Consider the following 14,748-nt stretch of genomic DNA (forward strand, 5'->3'; position numbering starts at 1 on the left):
ATTCCAGGTGGTGGAGATCGCCACTACCTGTCACTGCTCAACAGGGAGCAGGAAGGCCAAAAGTGGGATGCGTGGAGAGAAAAAATGGAGTGCACAGATGCGGTGATGGGCAGCAATCCTCACAGCCTGGAACAGTTGATCATTGGTATTTTGGGAGGCCGATCCAACTGCCAAACAGCTGTTTGTACTAAATACAAATCCCCAGGTACCAATATATAATGTTTACTGCAAGTTTCCCCAAATAGTGAATCTGTTATGATTATGTTAAAAAAGAAGCAACTTTTAATTTTGCAAAAGCTTACATCCAGCAGGAGCAATATTACTGAAATATTCCTAAATGTTACGTGACTGGTTTAGAAATAATCTGAGCCACTTAGTGTCAAATGTTGTACCTTTCTTGACATGGTGCAAACTTTAGTTTAAAATACAATAATTCATATTATTAATTATAATCATGCTTCATTTCTGAAATGAAAGAAACATGCAGTTGAAAATGTTTTAGAAATAAATTACATAAACATTTGGTGATTTGTAAAGAGTTATCAGCTGCTTCCAGGAAAAGACACAGCTGCTTTAAAGGATGCTTGAGTGGTAATATATTCCTGCTCTGCATTTCTCCGATGTACTTTGAGAATCCAAAGTATGGGTATTGCTCCGTCTTCTTCTTCCATTTCAATCTATTGAGTTTTCTGCCACGCATCTCCGGTTACCAGTTTTGATTCAGTTTTACATCCGAGGGAATGGTTTTTTGAGCTATTGAAAGGAAAGCAGATATCCTTTGGATTCTCAAAGCAGGAAAGGCGTTTAATGGACATAACTAGCAGTCTGATTCAGCCTTCTGGGTTTGAAGACAAGCACAGCCAGCCAGGAGGGAAAAAGGAGCCTGGGAAGCAATGCTTCCAAGACGCCTGGTTAGAAAGAGAGGCGATTAATCTAAATTGTTTCTGAAGTCAGCTATGGAGTGGGGAAGCCAAAGAACAGCTGAATAGCGCAGAGGAGACTTTACCTTACCCACGTGGCTTGGATTACCTTGCTTGTTCGGTGCTGGAGAGATCCTGGAAGTGCTCTGCCACACGGGCAGGGCAAGGCAATGGTAGAAGGCACCAGCTGGCTATCGGTCTAACCCGGTAGTTAGCAGGTTAAATTGGTCTGACTGGTCCTGCTATTGAGATACAGTGTGTTTCCAGGGCACAACCGCTGAAATATTAGTGCTGGCAAATTGACCTGGTCGCCAGCCATCATATTAGGGGCAGGAAATCAGAGTTACGCAGCCCAGCTGCCATTTCCGACTCTTTCCTGGAAGAGTCAAAGTTGGCGTGCTTCTCCTCAGTGGATATACTGGCACCTCCCCAGCAGGGTCTGGAAAATCCCCAGTACATCAAAGGATCGAGACTACTCCTGCATCAGATACAGCATCAGATGTAGCTATGAGCTGGTTCGTGTGAGTGGGGGGAAAAGGGGTGGGTCAATACTTCCTGAAATAGAACAAAGAAGCCCTGCAAGATGGACAGTGAGAAAATAGCTGCAAAGGAAAAGATTTCTAAAGTTGAGGAGCAGGACGCCCTCATGGGAGAAAGCCTTAGAAAGGGACATTTCAAAAGCTATAAGACAGGAAGAGTGTAGGGATTTAGCAGAGCTCCCTGGAGCAGCCTGGACAATACAGGTCTCTGCAGAGAAAATCTGTAGGGCAGCCACTTGGTCTTCACCATCCACATTCATCAGACATGTATTTTCAAAACTGGGCTGCGTCTGCTATATTTAGGTAAATGTTAAGTATTTGTATCTGGCCTTTGTAGCTTACTCAATAAATATGGCTAAAATAAGTATGATTTTGCAGTTTAGTTCATGTCTTATCTGACCTGGAAAATTTCTGTTTAGCTCCACCACCACCACCACCGATGATACGAAATGGTGGAAGAGATGCACCTCCACCACCACCACCCTACAGAATACATGGGTCTTCAGATCCTATGAACCGTGGAAAACCACCCCCTCCTCCTACCAGAACACCAGTTGGACCACCCCCTCCTCCCCCACCAATGAGAAATGGACATCGGGATTCTATCTCTACAGTTAGGGCTTATTTGGGTGAGTAAAAATATTTATTCATTGGGGCTTATTATTGCCCTGATAGGATTCTTTAACATTTAAGTTGAATAGGGAAGTGTTCAAGATTCTCCGTACTGAAGGAGCGGGTCCAGCAGTCAGGTGGGTTGCTCGCTGTCCAATCCACATAGGACCAAGCCTTGTCTTTAAAAAGATTGCTGGATCCGCCCCTTCCTCAGAATTCGCTTGGTCTTCCTACCGGCAGGACGCATGGTGGCTCAGCTCCTCTCAAAACACCTTCTCTCTTCGTTCTCTCTCTCTCTGCAATACAACAAGATAAGTAAATTAGTTTATTATTAATTTCTTCCTTGAAGCCTTAGACTTTGCGCCAGCTCCACTGGGCTCGGCGCTAAAAGGGAGAAGCTGCGGTGCGGCTAAAGCTGCGAATTTCGCAATCACTGCTCGCGCCTCTGCCAGATTGCATTTACAAGTAAATCTACTCGGCTGGGAGGTTTGTGTTGTTGTTTGTGGCTTTTTTTCCTCTGGCAGTGTGGGACATATAACAAGCTGTCTTGTTCGTCTCCTAGACTTTAGTCATTCCTCCATTCAAAAAATTGGAATGTTTTCTTGGCTCGGAGGCCCTCAGCGCCCCGTAATACCGGCACTTGCAGCTCACCCATGCGCAAGCCGCTTGGTGCCATAAAGTCCACCCCATGGCCCGGAGTAGGGTGTGAGAATCTCAGGCTATTACTCTCTTGCTAGGCCTCTTAACCAACATACCTTGGTTGTTTAATTAGAGAGGCCTTGCCCATCTGTACTCATTGACACGAACTTTGGATTTGTCCAGATTGTCTATGAGCTGCAGACGCTCCTGGGCCTAGGAGCTTATCCTTTTGGAAATTTTTGTCTATTCATAGTAGCTTCTCCATCCTTGGCTCAGACCTTGTTCCTGTAGTTTATTCAGGCCTTCTTGTATTCCCAAGAGAGGAACTTCTTCTAAAGGTCCCCAGGATGGTAGGCCTACTGGTGATGAAACTGAAACCATCCCTCAGGCCTCCTCCTCTTATTAGCAGCTCCCCCCATGGCTGGGGCCACTAGAGCAGAGAAGAGGCAGGACAAAGCTCTTCAAAAAATTCACGAGCATTCTGCTAAACGATTGAGAGTGCAGGCCCAAGTGCATATTAGTCCTCCTGACCCTCCAGAGGGCTCTGACCTGCCTCCTTCAGGTATCTCTGTGCTTTCCCTGGATGAGCCAAACCTAAACAGACTCCAACCTAATCTATGGGGCTTAGGTCCAGGTGAGCCAGATATCTTTATGGAAGATTCCCCCAAGCCAGGCCCAGCCCAGGCCCATAAGGTAGCTCCTCAACTGCCTGCTCCTATTACTAAGCTCCCTCCAGAGCTCCAAACTATGTATTCTGCCTTATCTCAAGCCATTGATGCCAAGCTCTCAGCTATGAATGCTCCCTCTCAACCTCGTCCCCCCCCTCACGCGCCCCTAGGCCCATGAGTTCCTTCTCAACCTACAGAGTTCCAGTCCAAGAACCAGACTCTGACTCTTCACAAGGTGAGAATGAAGAAGACGAGGATCCAGAGGACAGAGATGACCCATTCCAAGATTCCCTCTCCTGCTACCATATTTCCTTTCCAACTGTTCAAGTCCTTTCTATTCAAGGCCAGAGCAGCTACAGGCCTTGCTGGTCAGGACAAACCTGATGATTCTTCTTAAGCTCTGCAGTCCTTATCGGCCAACCACATCTCAGGAGTCCTCAACATTCAGGCAGACTGGCTCTCCTGGTCAACTTTGGACCCAGGAGAGTGGAGTCTCCATCCGGACGTATTCCACCATATCTGTCTCAAATTTGTTCACCTGTTGCTAGACCTGTTTGCGATCGCAACCAACGCTCATCTCCCTCGGTTCTATTCCAGGTTCCCGTCCCCGGGAGCGGAGGCAACAAACGCGCTCAGAACTCCTTGGCCTTGGGGTCTGCTGTACGCATTTCCTCCAATACCAATTCTACCAGACATAATCCACAAGATCATCCTCGATGAGGCCCAGGTGATTGTGATAGCCCCTCACTGGCCTCGCCATCCCTGGTTTGCAGGCTTCCAGCGGCTATCCGTCCAGGGCCCCTGGCGACTCCCCATTTCAGACGATACGTTGCAGCTCTCACCATCCAGAACTGGAGTGGTTCCACCTCACTGCTTGGCTGTTATCTGGCGTGACTTAGACCTTCGAGGTTATGATCCAGATGCCATAGAAGTTATCCTAAAATCTAGAAGAATATCTACCCATAGGATCTACAACCATACCTGGTCTAAATTTCACCAGTGGTGTACGCAGGAAGGCCTTTCTCCCTTATGTATTTCCATTCATAGGATCATGTCCTTCCTCATGAAAGGCTTTCACCTAGGTCTCTCAGCCAACACCATTTGGCGTTCCCTCTAATTTTTTTTTGGTGTGGGTGGAAAAGTATAGTGTCTGGGCGGCTTAGAAGTATGTATATATGTATGTATGTATGTATGTATGTATGCATAGGTAGGTAGGTAGGTAGGTAGGTAGATAGATAGATAGATAGATAGATAGATAGATAGATAGATAGATAGATAGATAGATAGATAGATTTATTTTGGTGTGCATAACTGCACCATTGTGCCTACTACCGTCCCTGTCCTACTGTCTTCTTTTATCATTATTTACTACTTATGTTATGCTTATACAAACTACAATCCTATGCTTGTTCAAATGAATGAATAAATGCATCAATTAATGAATAAATAAATTAAATTAAATTAAAATAAACTTCAGGGAATGGATAAATACAACCAGAGGAGAGAGCATGACAAGTCCAGAATCAAACAAAGCAGCAAAAAAAAATTTAAAAGACAAAGTGCAACTGCTCAGCTAATTACACTCTGTTTCCAATTCCTCTTTCTAACTCAATACAGGCAGCGTCCCTCACTTCAAGGCCAAGGACCTATTAAACAGACACACAAACATCAATGTAAAAAAACACACCCTGTGTCTGAAAAGGAACGGCCAAACTCACAGGCAGCGAACCAGACGCAAATCCTAGGGAGGACCATCTAATAGTCCCTTCCCTTGTTTTAATACTTTTATTATGTTTTAATTTTTGGTTGTGAGCCGCCTAGAGTCCTTCAAGAGATGGGCGACATACAAATGGAATAAATAAATAAATCTACGTATAATCTACTAGTTTTTTCTCATCATTCCTATCATTCCTTTCCTCCCACTTAGGACTGTATGACTGTATGCTTGTATCCTACGATTTTTATTAATTAACACTTAATGATTGTCATAGGGGTCAAATAAGCAATGAAGAAACAATCAATATTAATAAAAATCTTAGGATACAAGCAACAAGTTACAGTCATACAGTCCTAAGTGATAAATTTACCAAAAATATTGGTAAATGTTTAAATATTGGAATCAAATTATATACACTAGTTGCTTGAAATTAATATGTTAGTCCAGTGAACCTATCAAATTTAATTACCGATGAATATAAAAGTTGATCATATTTTATCTGCAAGAAGGATAAAGTAATTTTAAGAAGTTGAGTATCTACAATCTATTACTCTATATGTGAGATACAAATAGAAGTAGTTCATTTTATATGTGTTATGTTGCTTTTGATATGCTGATGAAAAGCTGTCTGGAAATGAAAAGAACATGATGTACATTTAATTGCTGAATTGTACCCCAAATCTTCTATCTGTGAGGTCTAACTACCTTATGATATTTAGTTGGCCATTTTCATCTTGCACAAGATTTTCCCAAAGCCTTAATGATAAAAGCAGCAGGACCAGACTGGTGTGACATTCAGTTTTATCTACCCAAACCCACCATTTTTAAAAATCTTTTGCAGATGACTTTGAATCAAAATACTCTTTTCATCCAGTTGAAGATTTTCCAGCTCCAGAAGAATTCAAATATTTTCAGAGAATTTATCCCAGCAAAACTAACAGAGGTAAGTACCAAACTGATCTAATATACCACAATGTTGAACTCACAGTTTGCAAGTAGTCCACTCATTCATTGGCTATTTGAATTTAGGATGGAATTGAATTAAGTGCACTTACAACAGATTCTTGTATTTCTGGCTACTGCAGCATTCCACTGTCACAAGTTTAGCATTTTTGGCCTTCACTGCTAGCTTTTAAACAAAATCATGGGAAACTGTCAAGGGGTCAGAAATGGTGATCATAGCAATAGCATTTAGACATATGCCACTTCATAGTGCTTTACAACTCTCTATAAGCAATTTACAGATAGCAAGCATATTGCCCCAATAATCTGGGTCCTCATTTTACCGACCTTGGAAGGATGGAAGACTGAGTCAACCTTGAGTCTATGGAGATTCGATCTGCTAAATTGCTGGCAGCCAGTGATCAGCAGAAGTAATTTGCAGTACTGTACTCTAACCGCTGTGCCACCGAGGCTCTATGTAGGAGTTGCCTAACAATGCAAAACGGGAACTGCTGAAATAGCCATCACAAGTCACATGACATTGCCCTTTATGACCATGTCACTTAGTGATGCAGTTACCAGTCCCAATTACTGTTGGTGATTGTTTCTTGATTGTTCCAAATTATGCCAATTGTGCAGCCTTATATACATTATGCCCACAGTTCTCAAACTGCCATGCACTTGGATGTATAATACCCGTATATTAACAATCTCTCTTATCTTTTCAGCTACTCGTGGGGCCCCTCCTCTGCCTCCTGTCCCTAGGTGAAAAACAACAAATGAGCATTTTTGCTTGGCACCAAAACAAATAAGACTTGTTCTTAAATTCTCTCCCTGCTTCCAAAAAACCATTCCTCAGAAATCTGCATGAAAAATACATTCCTGGTTTTTTTTTTAATCGCAAGAACCTGGATGGACTTATCGTTGCTCAACTTTGTCTATGCATTTCATTCCCTGATATAAAAAGGCATCTGTGGGCATAGCCAGGTGAGATTCCTGCAGATCAATACTAATTTCCTACCTTTCCTGCTATCTTTGCCACGAAAGGGGAAACCCCTCAGTTTATAAACACTACAGTTCAAGAACAAGGGAAGAGTGAATGTTTCCCAGGAAAGAAAACCAAACAGAACAACAAAACTGTGGGTCAAGCAGTTATTTATAGATGCTTGCTTCTCATAAGGATGGAAATGGCCACAAATTGTATGGATTAGGGAACATTCATGTTTTAAGGGTTGTGCTATGAACAGAATTGAAATGGCTGCTTCACTTTTCATTGCAGGCTCTACATACTCAATTATTAAACTTTGTAACTTAAAGCAGGAAGAGAAAGGTTAACTAAATAGCATGTCTTAAAGACAGCTTAAAAATTGATAAAGCTGCTTAAGAATAGAAGCGCACCAACAAAAGGGGCAAGTACAGCAGTTACCATGCTTTTTGGCAGAGTTCTTGTCCTGCAGATCCGGACCCATAATCTTCGATTGTCAGTTTCTCCAAAAGATAGCTGGCATCCTAAATGAAGCTTCTCAAAATGGGATTTTGTTTCTAGAGAATAAAAGATACCATTGTAGCATTGAACAGTTTATAAAGCCTAATAACCATCCCTGATATATGTGTTGTATTAAAAAAAAAGGCATGGCTGGTTTTGAGGTAGTAGCAGCCCTTAAGGTAAAAAGAACAATATCCTGACAAGCATCCTAATGGGAGATAAAGAACTAGTTTATAGCAAACTAGTGGATTAATGTTGCAATGCAATGCTGACCATAGATTATACACAGAAGATGCTACACCAGTATAGAACAAAGTATATATTATGTTCCAACTTGTTAGAAGAATTCCTAATGCTTGAATGTCCTGTGTCTTCAGACGATCCATCTTGCTCTCATTAACGGAAATGCTCAGCTTCATTGTCTTATCCTATGAATATCTTTCAGACATAATCAGTCTTGAGAATGTAACCATCTATTGCTGAGGGATGGCAAAAGAATGAAGTATTCTATTTTTTTGCTGAGAAGTGGATGGGCCCTGGCTACTACTTATCCCAAGAAGAGCATCACTGACTGACTGAAGGTCCCATTGGCATACATTCCAGTCTAGTAATGGGAAACATACCTTTGATGGCAGACTTCCAGTTACAATTTTTAAACGACACACCACTTTGTTCTAGCTCAAAGCTGATCTTTAGTGGTTAGTACCTACTTCAAGGAAACAATTGTAAAAGTGATAGAAACTGCTGAAATCCCATCATATTTTATTTTTTGCTGTTTGTACACAATGTTTTCTGTGGTTCTTGCACAGACATTTTAATGAGGTAGGGGGTTGTCAGTTATGTTTGGTGTCTTTTAGGATGTTTGTTAAGTCCTTTGCAAGAGTGCCACTAATTCCGGCTAGGTCTCTTAGTGGTGTCATAAGAGATTTGATAGTGCTGACTTTGTCTCTGAGATCAAAGGAGGTATTTACATTTGGTGTTTTCCAGTATCAGAAAAAGGCCAAGTATGGATTGCACATCATCTTCTCAACACAGTAGTTTACACTGCTGAAGAGTCCCCTATGGGGATGCATCTCTTCTTCCCTTTCCATATAAATCTGTTAGAAGGCATATTCTAGCAGTAGAAATGCCCAGTTCTGGATTACACACCACTAAGCAGACTGAAACAGAAGCAACAGTTTCCTCTCATTTTATCTCATGTTCTGCAGGTGGTTGTAACATCAAGCCTAAATTGCTTGTTGGTGTTTTGCCTTATACAGTAGCTCTGTTATGTGATTGGTACCAGATTTATTATAATTATTGTGCGTAATTTACTCTTTAAAATGTGGCATTGGAAAATTTGTGTTATAATGATAAATATTGATATATTTTGTATGTTGTAAAAAGTTTGTAGGCTTGCTAGCCATATACTATAAAAATTCCTTTACCACCTACTTTTTTTTTAAATGATGATGGAAATTTGTCTGCTTTTAAGTTAATGACTGGGCAGTCTCTCATGTTGAGGGACTAATGCTTGGTCAGAGGAATTTCTTTTTTTCTTCTGGAAGAAAATTAAAATCTTATCCAGCATAACTCGCTGGGAAGAGATGTTAAATGCACTGTGCATTTTGGGGAAGGGTATTTGTTTTTTATTATTATTATGTTCTGTATAATGTTGGCGGCTTCCAGTAAGTATATCCTTTAGGAAGCACTGTGAAGGGGGTTCTTAAGCTTGAAATGGCAGTCGAATGGAAACTGAATACAAGAGGCATAGGGTCATACTTGCATGTTCTGGTCCAAAGTGCTGCTTTATTTCTTCTGGTTGCCTCTTGCCCATACTCCTCCCTGGGCCAGGCTATTTGGTGGTTTAATTACGTAAGTGGACAAGATGTATTTGTTTTTCCTTGCTCTTGCTAAGGCAGGAGTTTTGTACATGGTGAATTTTCATACATTCTGAAAACATTCAGAGAAACTATATACAGTGATCCCTCGAGTTTCGCGATCTTAATCTTCGCGAAACGGCTATATCGCGATTTTTAAAAAAATATTAATTAAAAAAAAACACTTCCGCGTTTGGCTTCGGGAGTCAGCTGGGAAGCGGCGCGGGTGTTTTAAAAGGGCGCAGCCGGCATGGGGGGCTTCCTAGCACCCCCCCGAACCCCCAACCCGGGTTCGGGGGGCTGCTGGGAAGCCCCCCATGCCGGCGGCGACCTTTTAAAACAGCTGCGCGGCTTCCCAACTGAGTCCTGACGCCAAACGCGGAAGTTCGCCTTGGGGTTTCCCGTTTGCGTGGGCGGCGGGCGGCACCCAGGGAAGGTTCCTTTGGCCGCCGGGCAGCTGATCTGCTCCGCAGCGCGGCAGCAGAGAGGAGGCGAAGATGGGGTTTCCCCTTTGCGTGGGCAACGGGGAAACCCCATCTTTGCCTCCTCGCTGCTGCCGCGCTGCGGAGCAGATCAGTTGCCCGGCAGCAAACTCCACCATCTGCGCGTGCGCGGCCATGAAAAAAAGGGCGCGCATGCGCAGATGGTGTTTTTACTTCCGCAACCTTACATCGCGAAAAACCGAGTATCGCGAGGGGTCTTGGAACGGAACCCTCGCGATACTCGAGGGATCACTGTATTTGCAGCTAGCATTACCAAGATAAAAATCTTAATTATTTTATGAATCAGTTTCACCAATCCAGTGCCCTCCCTCCCATTTGTGTTGGCTGCAACATCCAATAATTCTAACCAAGGTAATTATGTTAGTTAAAACTGATGGCAATTATAGTCTGTGAGAACCATCTTAAGGGAGACTACCTTAGGTCAATTTTGAACTTACACGGTCTTACTTGCTCAGAAAATCTCCTATTTGCATCTGGAAACTAAATTTGTGGCCTGTCAGTCTTCATCCCAGTCTTCTTTCTTATTTGTTATTGTTTTAGTGTAACTTAAAATAGAATATTAGGATATATTTTACACTTTTTTCCTACCTCTGTTTTTAAGGATAGTAAAGGACAAAGTATATACTTTTTTTTCTTCACAGTGAATCTGACCTTAAGTTCTAAAATGATCAAAACATCAGTTCAATAATATCTAGTTTCTTTAGCTGTCCCAAGAATTTTTTAAAAAATTATCTGATTTATTGAGGCAGTTCTGTACTTTTATACTGTATTTCAACAAATAAGCTCATACATTTGAAAATCTCCATATGTATAAGAGATACACAGTGATGCTGTGAAGGCTAATTACATCTACCAGTACAAAAACAGGAACCACTGCAAAGAACTGTGTCATGCTATCCTGAAATTGTAAGTTTTAGATGTTGTGAACATGAGTTGTGATTTTCTCTTATTTTGATGGTTTTTTAGGAGAAGGCCTTTGTAGCTTTTTAATTTTCCCCATAATTAACAGATCTTTTGCAGTCCTTCTCGTTGAAATATATCAATATTTCACTGCAACTGTGCAAATATATATGACAAGGAAAAGGTTTTTATAAGGGGTGTAATGTTTATGTTGTTTAGCAGCAAATGTTTCAAACTTCATTCATGGTGCCTTACCCTTAAATGGCTCCCAATTTTTTGTCTGTGTGCGTGCACACAAATTTGGATATTGCCAGCTTCATGCACACACTTTCCTCTCACTGCCTACTCAGCAGTTTCATTTCAATTTACTGCAGAAACACTACCGAGTAATTCCTGTAGTTTCAAGAACTAGTATTTGAGTCTGTTGCATATGCTGCTTTGGTTTTAGATCTAATCTTTCCCTTTCACAGAAAACTTCCTTTTGGAGTTTTCTTTGCAAGTGTTTCAAGTAAAATCCTTTAGGTGGTTGACAATAAAAGAATTCCTAAGTCCATTGCAAGGGCACATGTGGATTTTTATTGGGGCTTGCATGTAATATTATTTCATAATTTTATTGCCCTGCTTAAATAACTGAGAACTCTCTTGATATGGCATTAGGAGGAGTTTCATTTTTAAGTCATTTTGATAATTTTTACATTAAACAGTAAAATACTTTATGTTCACCTGAATTCCAAAGACTGTGACATACTGTATGATGATAAGCATACTGTAGAGATGTGTTTCTCAACCTTGGCAAAGATATGTGGATTCCAGCTCTCAGAAAGCGGGCTGGCTGGCCTGGAATTGGAATCGATACATCTTAAAATTGCCAAGATTGAGAAACAGTGCTGCAGATCATTTCCCTACACTCCCTACAGTGTGTGTGTGTGTGTGTGTATACACACACACACACACACACAGTCCTTTTTAAAAATTGCTCTCCTAGCGGGATCTTTCAAGAACAGTTGCTTTTCAGTTTTCTTTTTCATTTGCAGGGGATAATAATTACTGTATCAATCAACAGAAGAGATGGCTATAGAACTTTCTCACAATGTTAGAAGTCATTGCTCATTTGGGCAATGCTTAATGTTCCCAGTACAATACAATTATATAGCTCTGAATGGGAAGATTGTTCCCTCTTCCTCTTCATTCTATACTATTAATCAGCATCTTAGTTTTAACATGCAGCTCAATCATGTTCCCTACAGTTGAGATGAGAATAGCCTGGGGGAAAAGCATATGCTGAAAGGTTGGTTTCAGGGGAGGAGAAAATTATACTACTTTTAGTGGCTATGTTTGATAATGCCTCTTCTTTTAATATTTCACTACTTCATAAGACACTGTATCTGAACCACTGGAAGTGGTGCTGTCTCTTATTAAAATTGTAGCAGAAGTGAGTATGTGTCCATGATCTAATAAATTAATCAAATACAAATACTGTTTTCTGCATTTTGTTCTCTGTTTAAGCACATATCACACTGAATATGTCAAGTATCTTTATTTATATTCCATTTTATTGCTTAGTGGTGTTTGAGATTCCACAAATTGGTTTCCAAGAAATTCACACAACCTGCTTTTGGAGACTTTTGAGGAAACAAGTAAGAGTAGACTAAGAATTTTTTGCATTGACCAGTTTCTAATACAGTGGTACCTCGAGATACGAGTTTAATTCGTTCCGGACCTGGGCTCTTAAGTCGAGCAGCTCTTATCTCAAACGACTTTTCCCCATAGGAATTAATGTAAATAATTTTAATTGGTTCCAGCCCTCAAAAAACTCACAAAGTTAGTCTAAATTATGCAGAAAGACATGTTTTTAATGAAGAAATGTACATGTACATATAAATGAATAATGAAGTTTCTTTCACTTAACTTGTAAACTTTCTTAAACTTTTAAATTTACATATGTTCAACTTCTCTGCCACCCAATCCTGTAGGACAGAGGTCCCCAACCCTTTTTGCACCAGGGACCAGCTTTAAGCGATCAAGAGAGGAATGGGTGAATGAATGGACGGAGGGTGGGAAGGAAGGAAAGAGGGAAGGGACAGGAACAGAGGAAGGAAGCAAGGAAACTTATGAAAGGGGAGAGTAAGAGAGGAATGAGTGAAGGGAGGGAGGGAGGGAAGAAGGTGGGAAGGAGAAAGAAAAGAAGAAATAGAGGAAGGGAATGTAAAAGAGATAAAGAAAAAGAGCAAGAAAGAAAGAAAGAAAGGGGGAAGGGACAGGAACAGAGGAAGGAAGCAAGGAAACTTATGAAAGGGGAGAGTAAGAGAGGAATGAGTGAAGGGAGGGAGGGAAGAAGGTGGGAAGGAGAAAGAAAAGAAGAAATAGAGGAAGGGAAGGTAAAAGAGAGAAAGAAAAAGAGCAAGAAAGAAAGCTGCAAGCACCCCCCCGACCCCCCCCAGGCCGGCTGCAACCTTTTAAAACACGCGCGCCGCTTCGCAGCTGTCTCCTGAAGCCGAACGCGGAAGTTAGCGTTTGGCTTCAGGAGACAGCTCCTTGGCGCTTGTATCTCGAATTTGGGCTTGTAAGTAGAACAAAAATATTTCTCCCCTCCCAGCTCTTATCTCGAGTTGCTCTTAAGTAGAGCAGCTCTTATGTCGGGGTTCCACTGTATATCCTATTTTACAGTACAACGTCTGCTTTGATATATTTAATTTTATTTTCCTTTATTTTTCTGATTGCATTGCCAAATGCAGATAGGCCATAGGACTCCCTTTTTCCTCCTGCCCCCTTTCTTTATTGTATAAATATTCCTCAATTAACTAGTTCCTCATTCCATACCTTTATCATGGTGCTGAATAAAGCATCCCATGGTCAACTGATTGCCATTGGTAACATTTCCAGTCAAATTCCACCCAGCAGGCAACAGGGAAGTCATCAGGAAGTTACAAGTTGTGGAGATGGGATACCATGCTTAATGATTGCAGATGATTTGCTTAATTGTTGAATTAAAATTGATGTTAATAGATTGTGATCATGTGATGTTTCACTTAATAGTGCTGCTTAATGAGACTTCAGTTATGATTGTTACATGAGGACTACCTATACAAGGAATTTCCCAATGGTACCCGTATTTTAACATTTTCAGGAGCACTTTGATACATCTGGAAGAGAAAGACATACATTTTAAAAATACTATTTATTTCATATCAAACTAGGACAGGTATGATTAAAACAATAGCACTTGCTACTTTAAAATTTGAAACTGAAAATAGATTTATGTAGCCTATGGAACTCACCTATCAAATCAGGCAATTGGTGAAAATGGCAGGATATGGTTACATATTGAAAAATTATGTGATAAAAGGCTGAAATAAATGTACTGATGCACCAGCCAAGAACTATATGTTGTAAAAAAATCGATTCATCAATTTAGTTCTTCCCAAGTGCTTTAGATTACAGCCAGTGATGGACTACCAAAATTTTTACTACCACACTGTGAGTGTAGCTTATGCATTTTGTTTCAACATCTTTCAGTGACAATTGGGTGCCCTGGGGTGGAGCTCCGAATTTTGTTCCGTTCCTGGCCGTTCCCGTAGGAGGCCATCACTGATTACAACTGTCATAAATAACGATTAACGATTTGCTCGCATACTGTATGGAAATCATAGTTCTAAATATCTATGGAACATTGTCTCTGCTGCAACTTCCAAGTGGAAACATTCGATAGTTTTCGCAACCTTCCAGACATTTGCACTGCAGTTTACAAAATCCACCACCCGCAAAAATGTAGCTCCGAAGGCTTCTGTGACAATTCGCCTTCCCACTAGAAGGGGGGGGAAATGCACAGAGCGCGCTCTTTTTGACTAAGCTGGTTCCTTTAAGCTTTATTTTGCAGCAAGGTTCGATGGGAATTGCAGTTCCGTTTGCTAAATGACAAATTTTGCATTCAGTATAAGGCTGCGTACCTCTGCTATCTTAACC

At 41.1% G+C, this 14,748-nt stretch overlaps 1 protein-coding gene across 9 annotated transcripts in view; it reads left to right on the forward strand.

Annotated features, from left to right (window-relative positions):
* The window catches only part of WIPF2 (WAS/WASL interacting protein family member 2), a 119,308-nt gene extending 110,352 nt beyond the window's left edge, over positions 1 to 8,956 (forward strand). For 8 of the 9 annotated variants that reach the window (XM_070767010.1, XM_070767008.1, XM_070767009.1 and 5 more), the window contains 3 exons: positions 1,879 to 2,088; positions 5,937 to 6,038; positions 6,766 to 8,956. In XM_070767010.1, the coding sequence (XP_070623111.1) occupies positions 1,879 to 2,088; positions 5,937 to 6,038; positions 6,766 to 6,806 (353 nt within the window). In that variant the 3' untranslated portion in view covers positions 6,807 to 8,956. The remainder of the gene's footprint in view (positions 1 to 1,878; positions 2,089 to 5,936; positions 6,039 to 6,765) is intronic. The other variant, XR_011560565.1, reaches the window with a different exon arrangement.
* The last annotated feature ends 5,792 nt before the right edge of the window (positions 8,957 to 14,748 follow it).

Source organism: Erythrolamprus reginae, chromosome Z (assembly GCF_031021105.1).
Source record: "Erythrolamprus reginae isolate rEryReg1 chromosome Z, rEryReg1.hap1, whole genome shotgun sequence".
In the NCBI taxonomy this organism is placed as follows: Eukaryota; Metazoa; Chordata; class Lepidosauria; order Squamata; family Dipsadidae; genus Erythrolamprus; species Erythrolamprus reginae.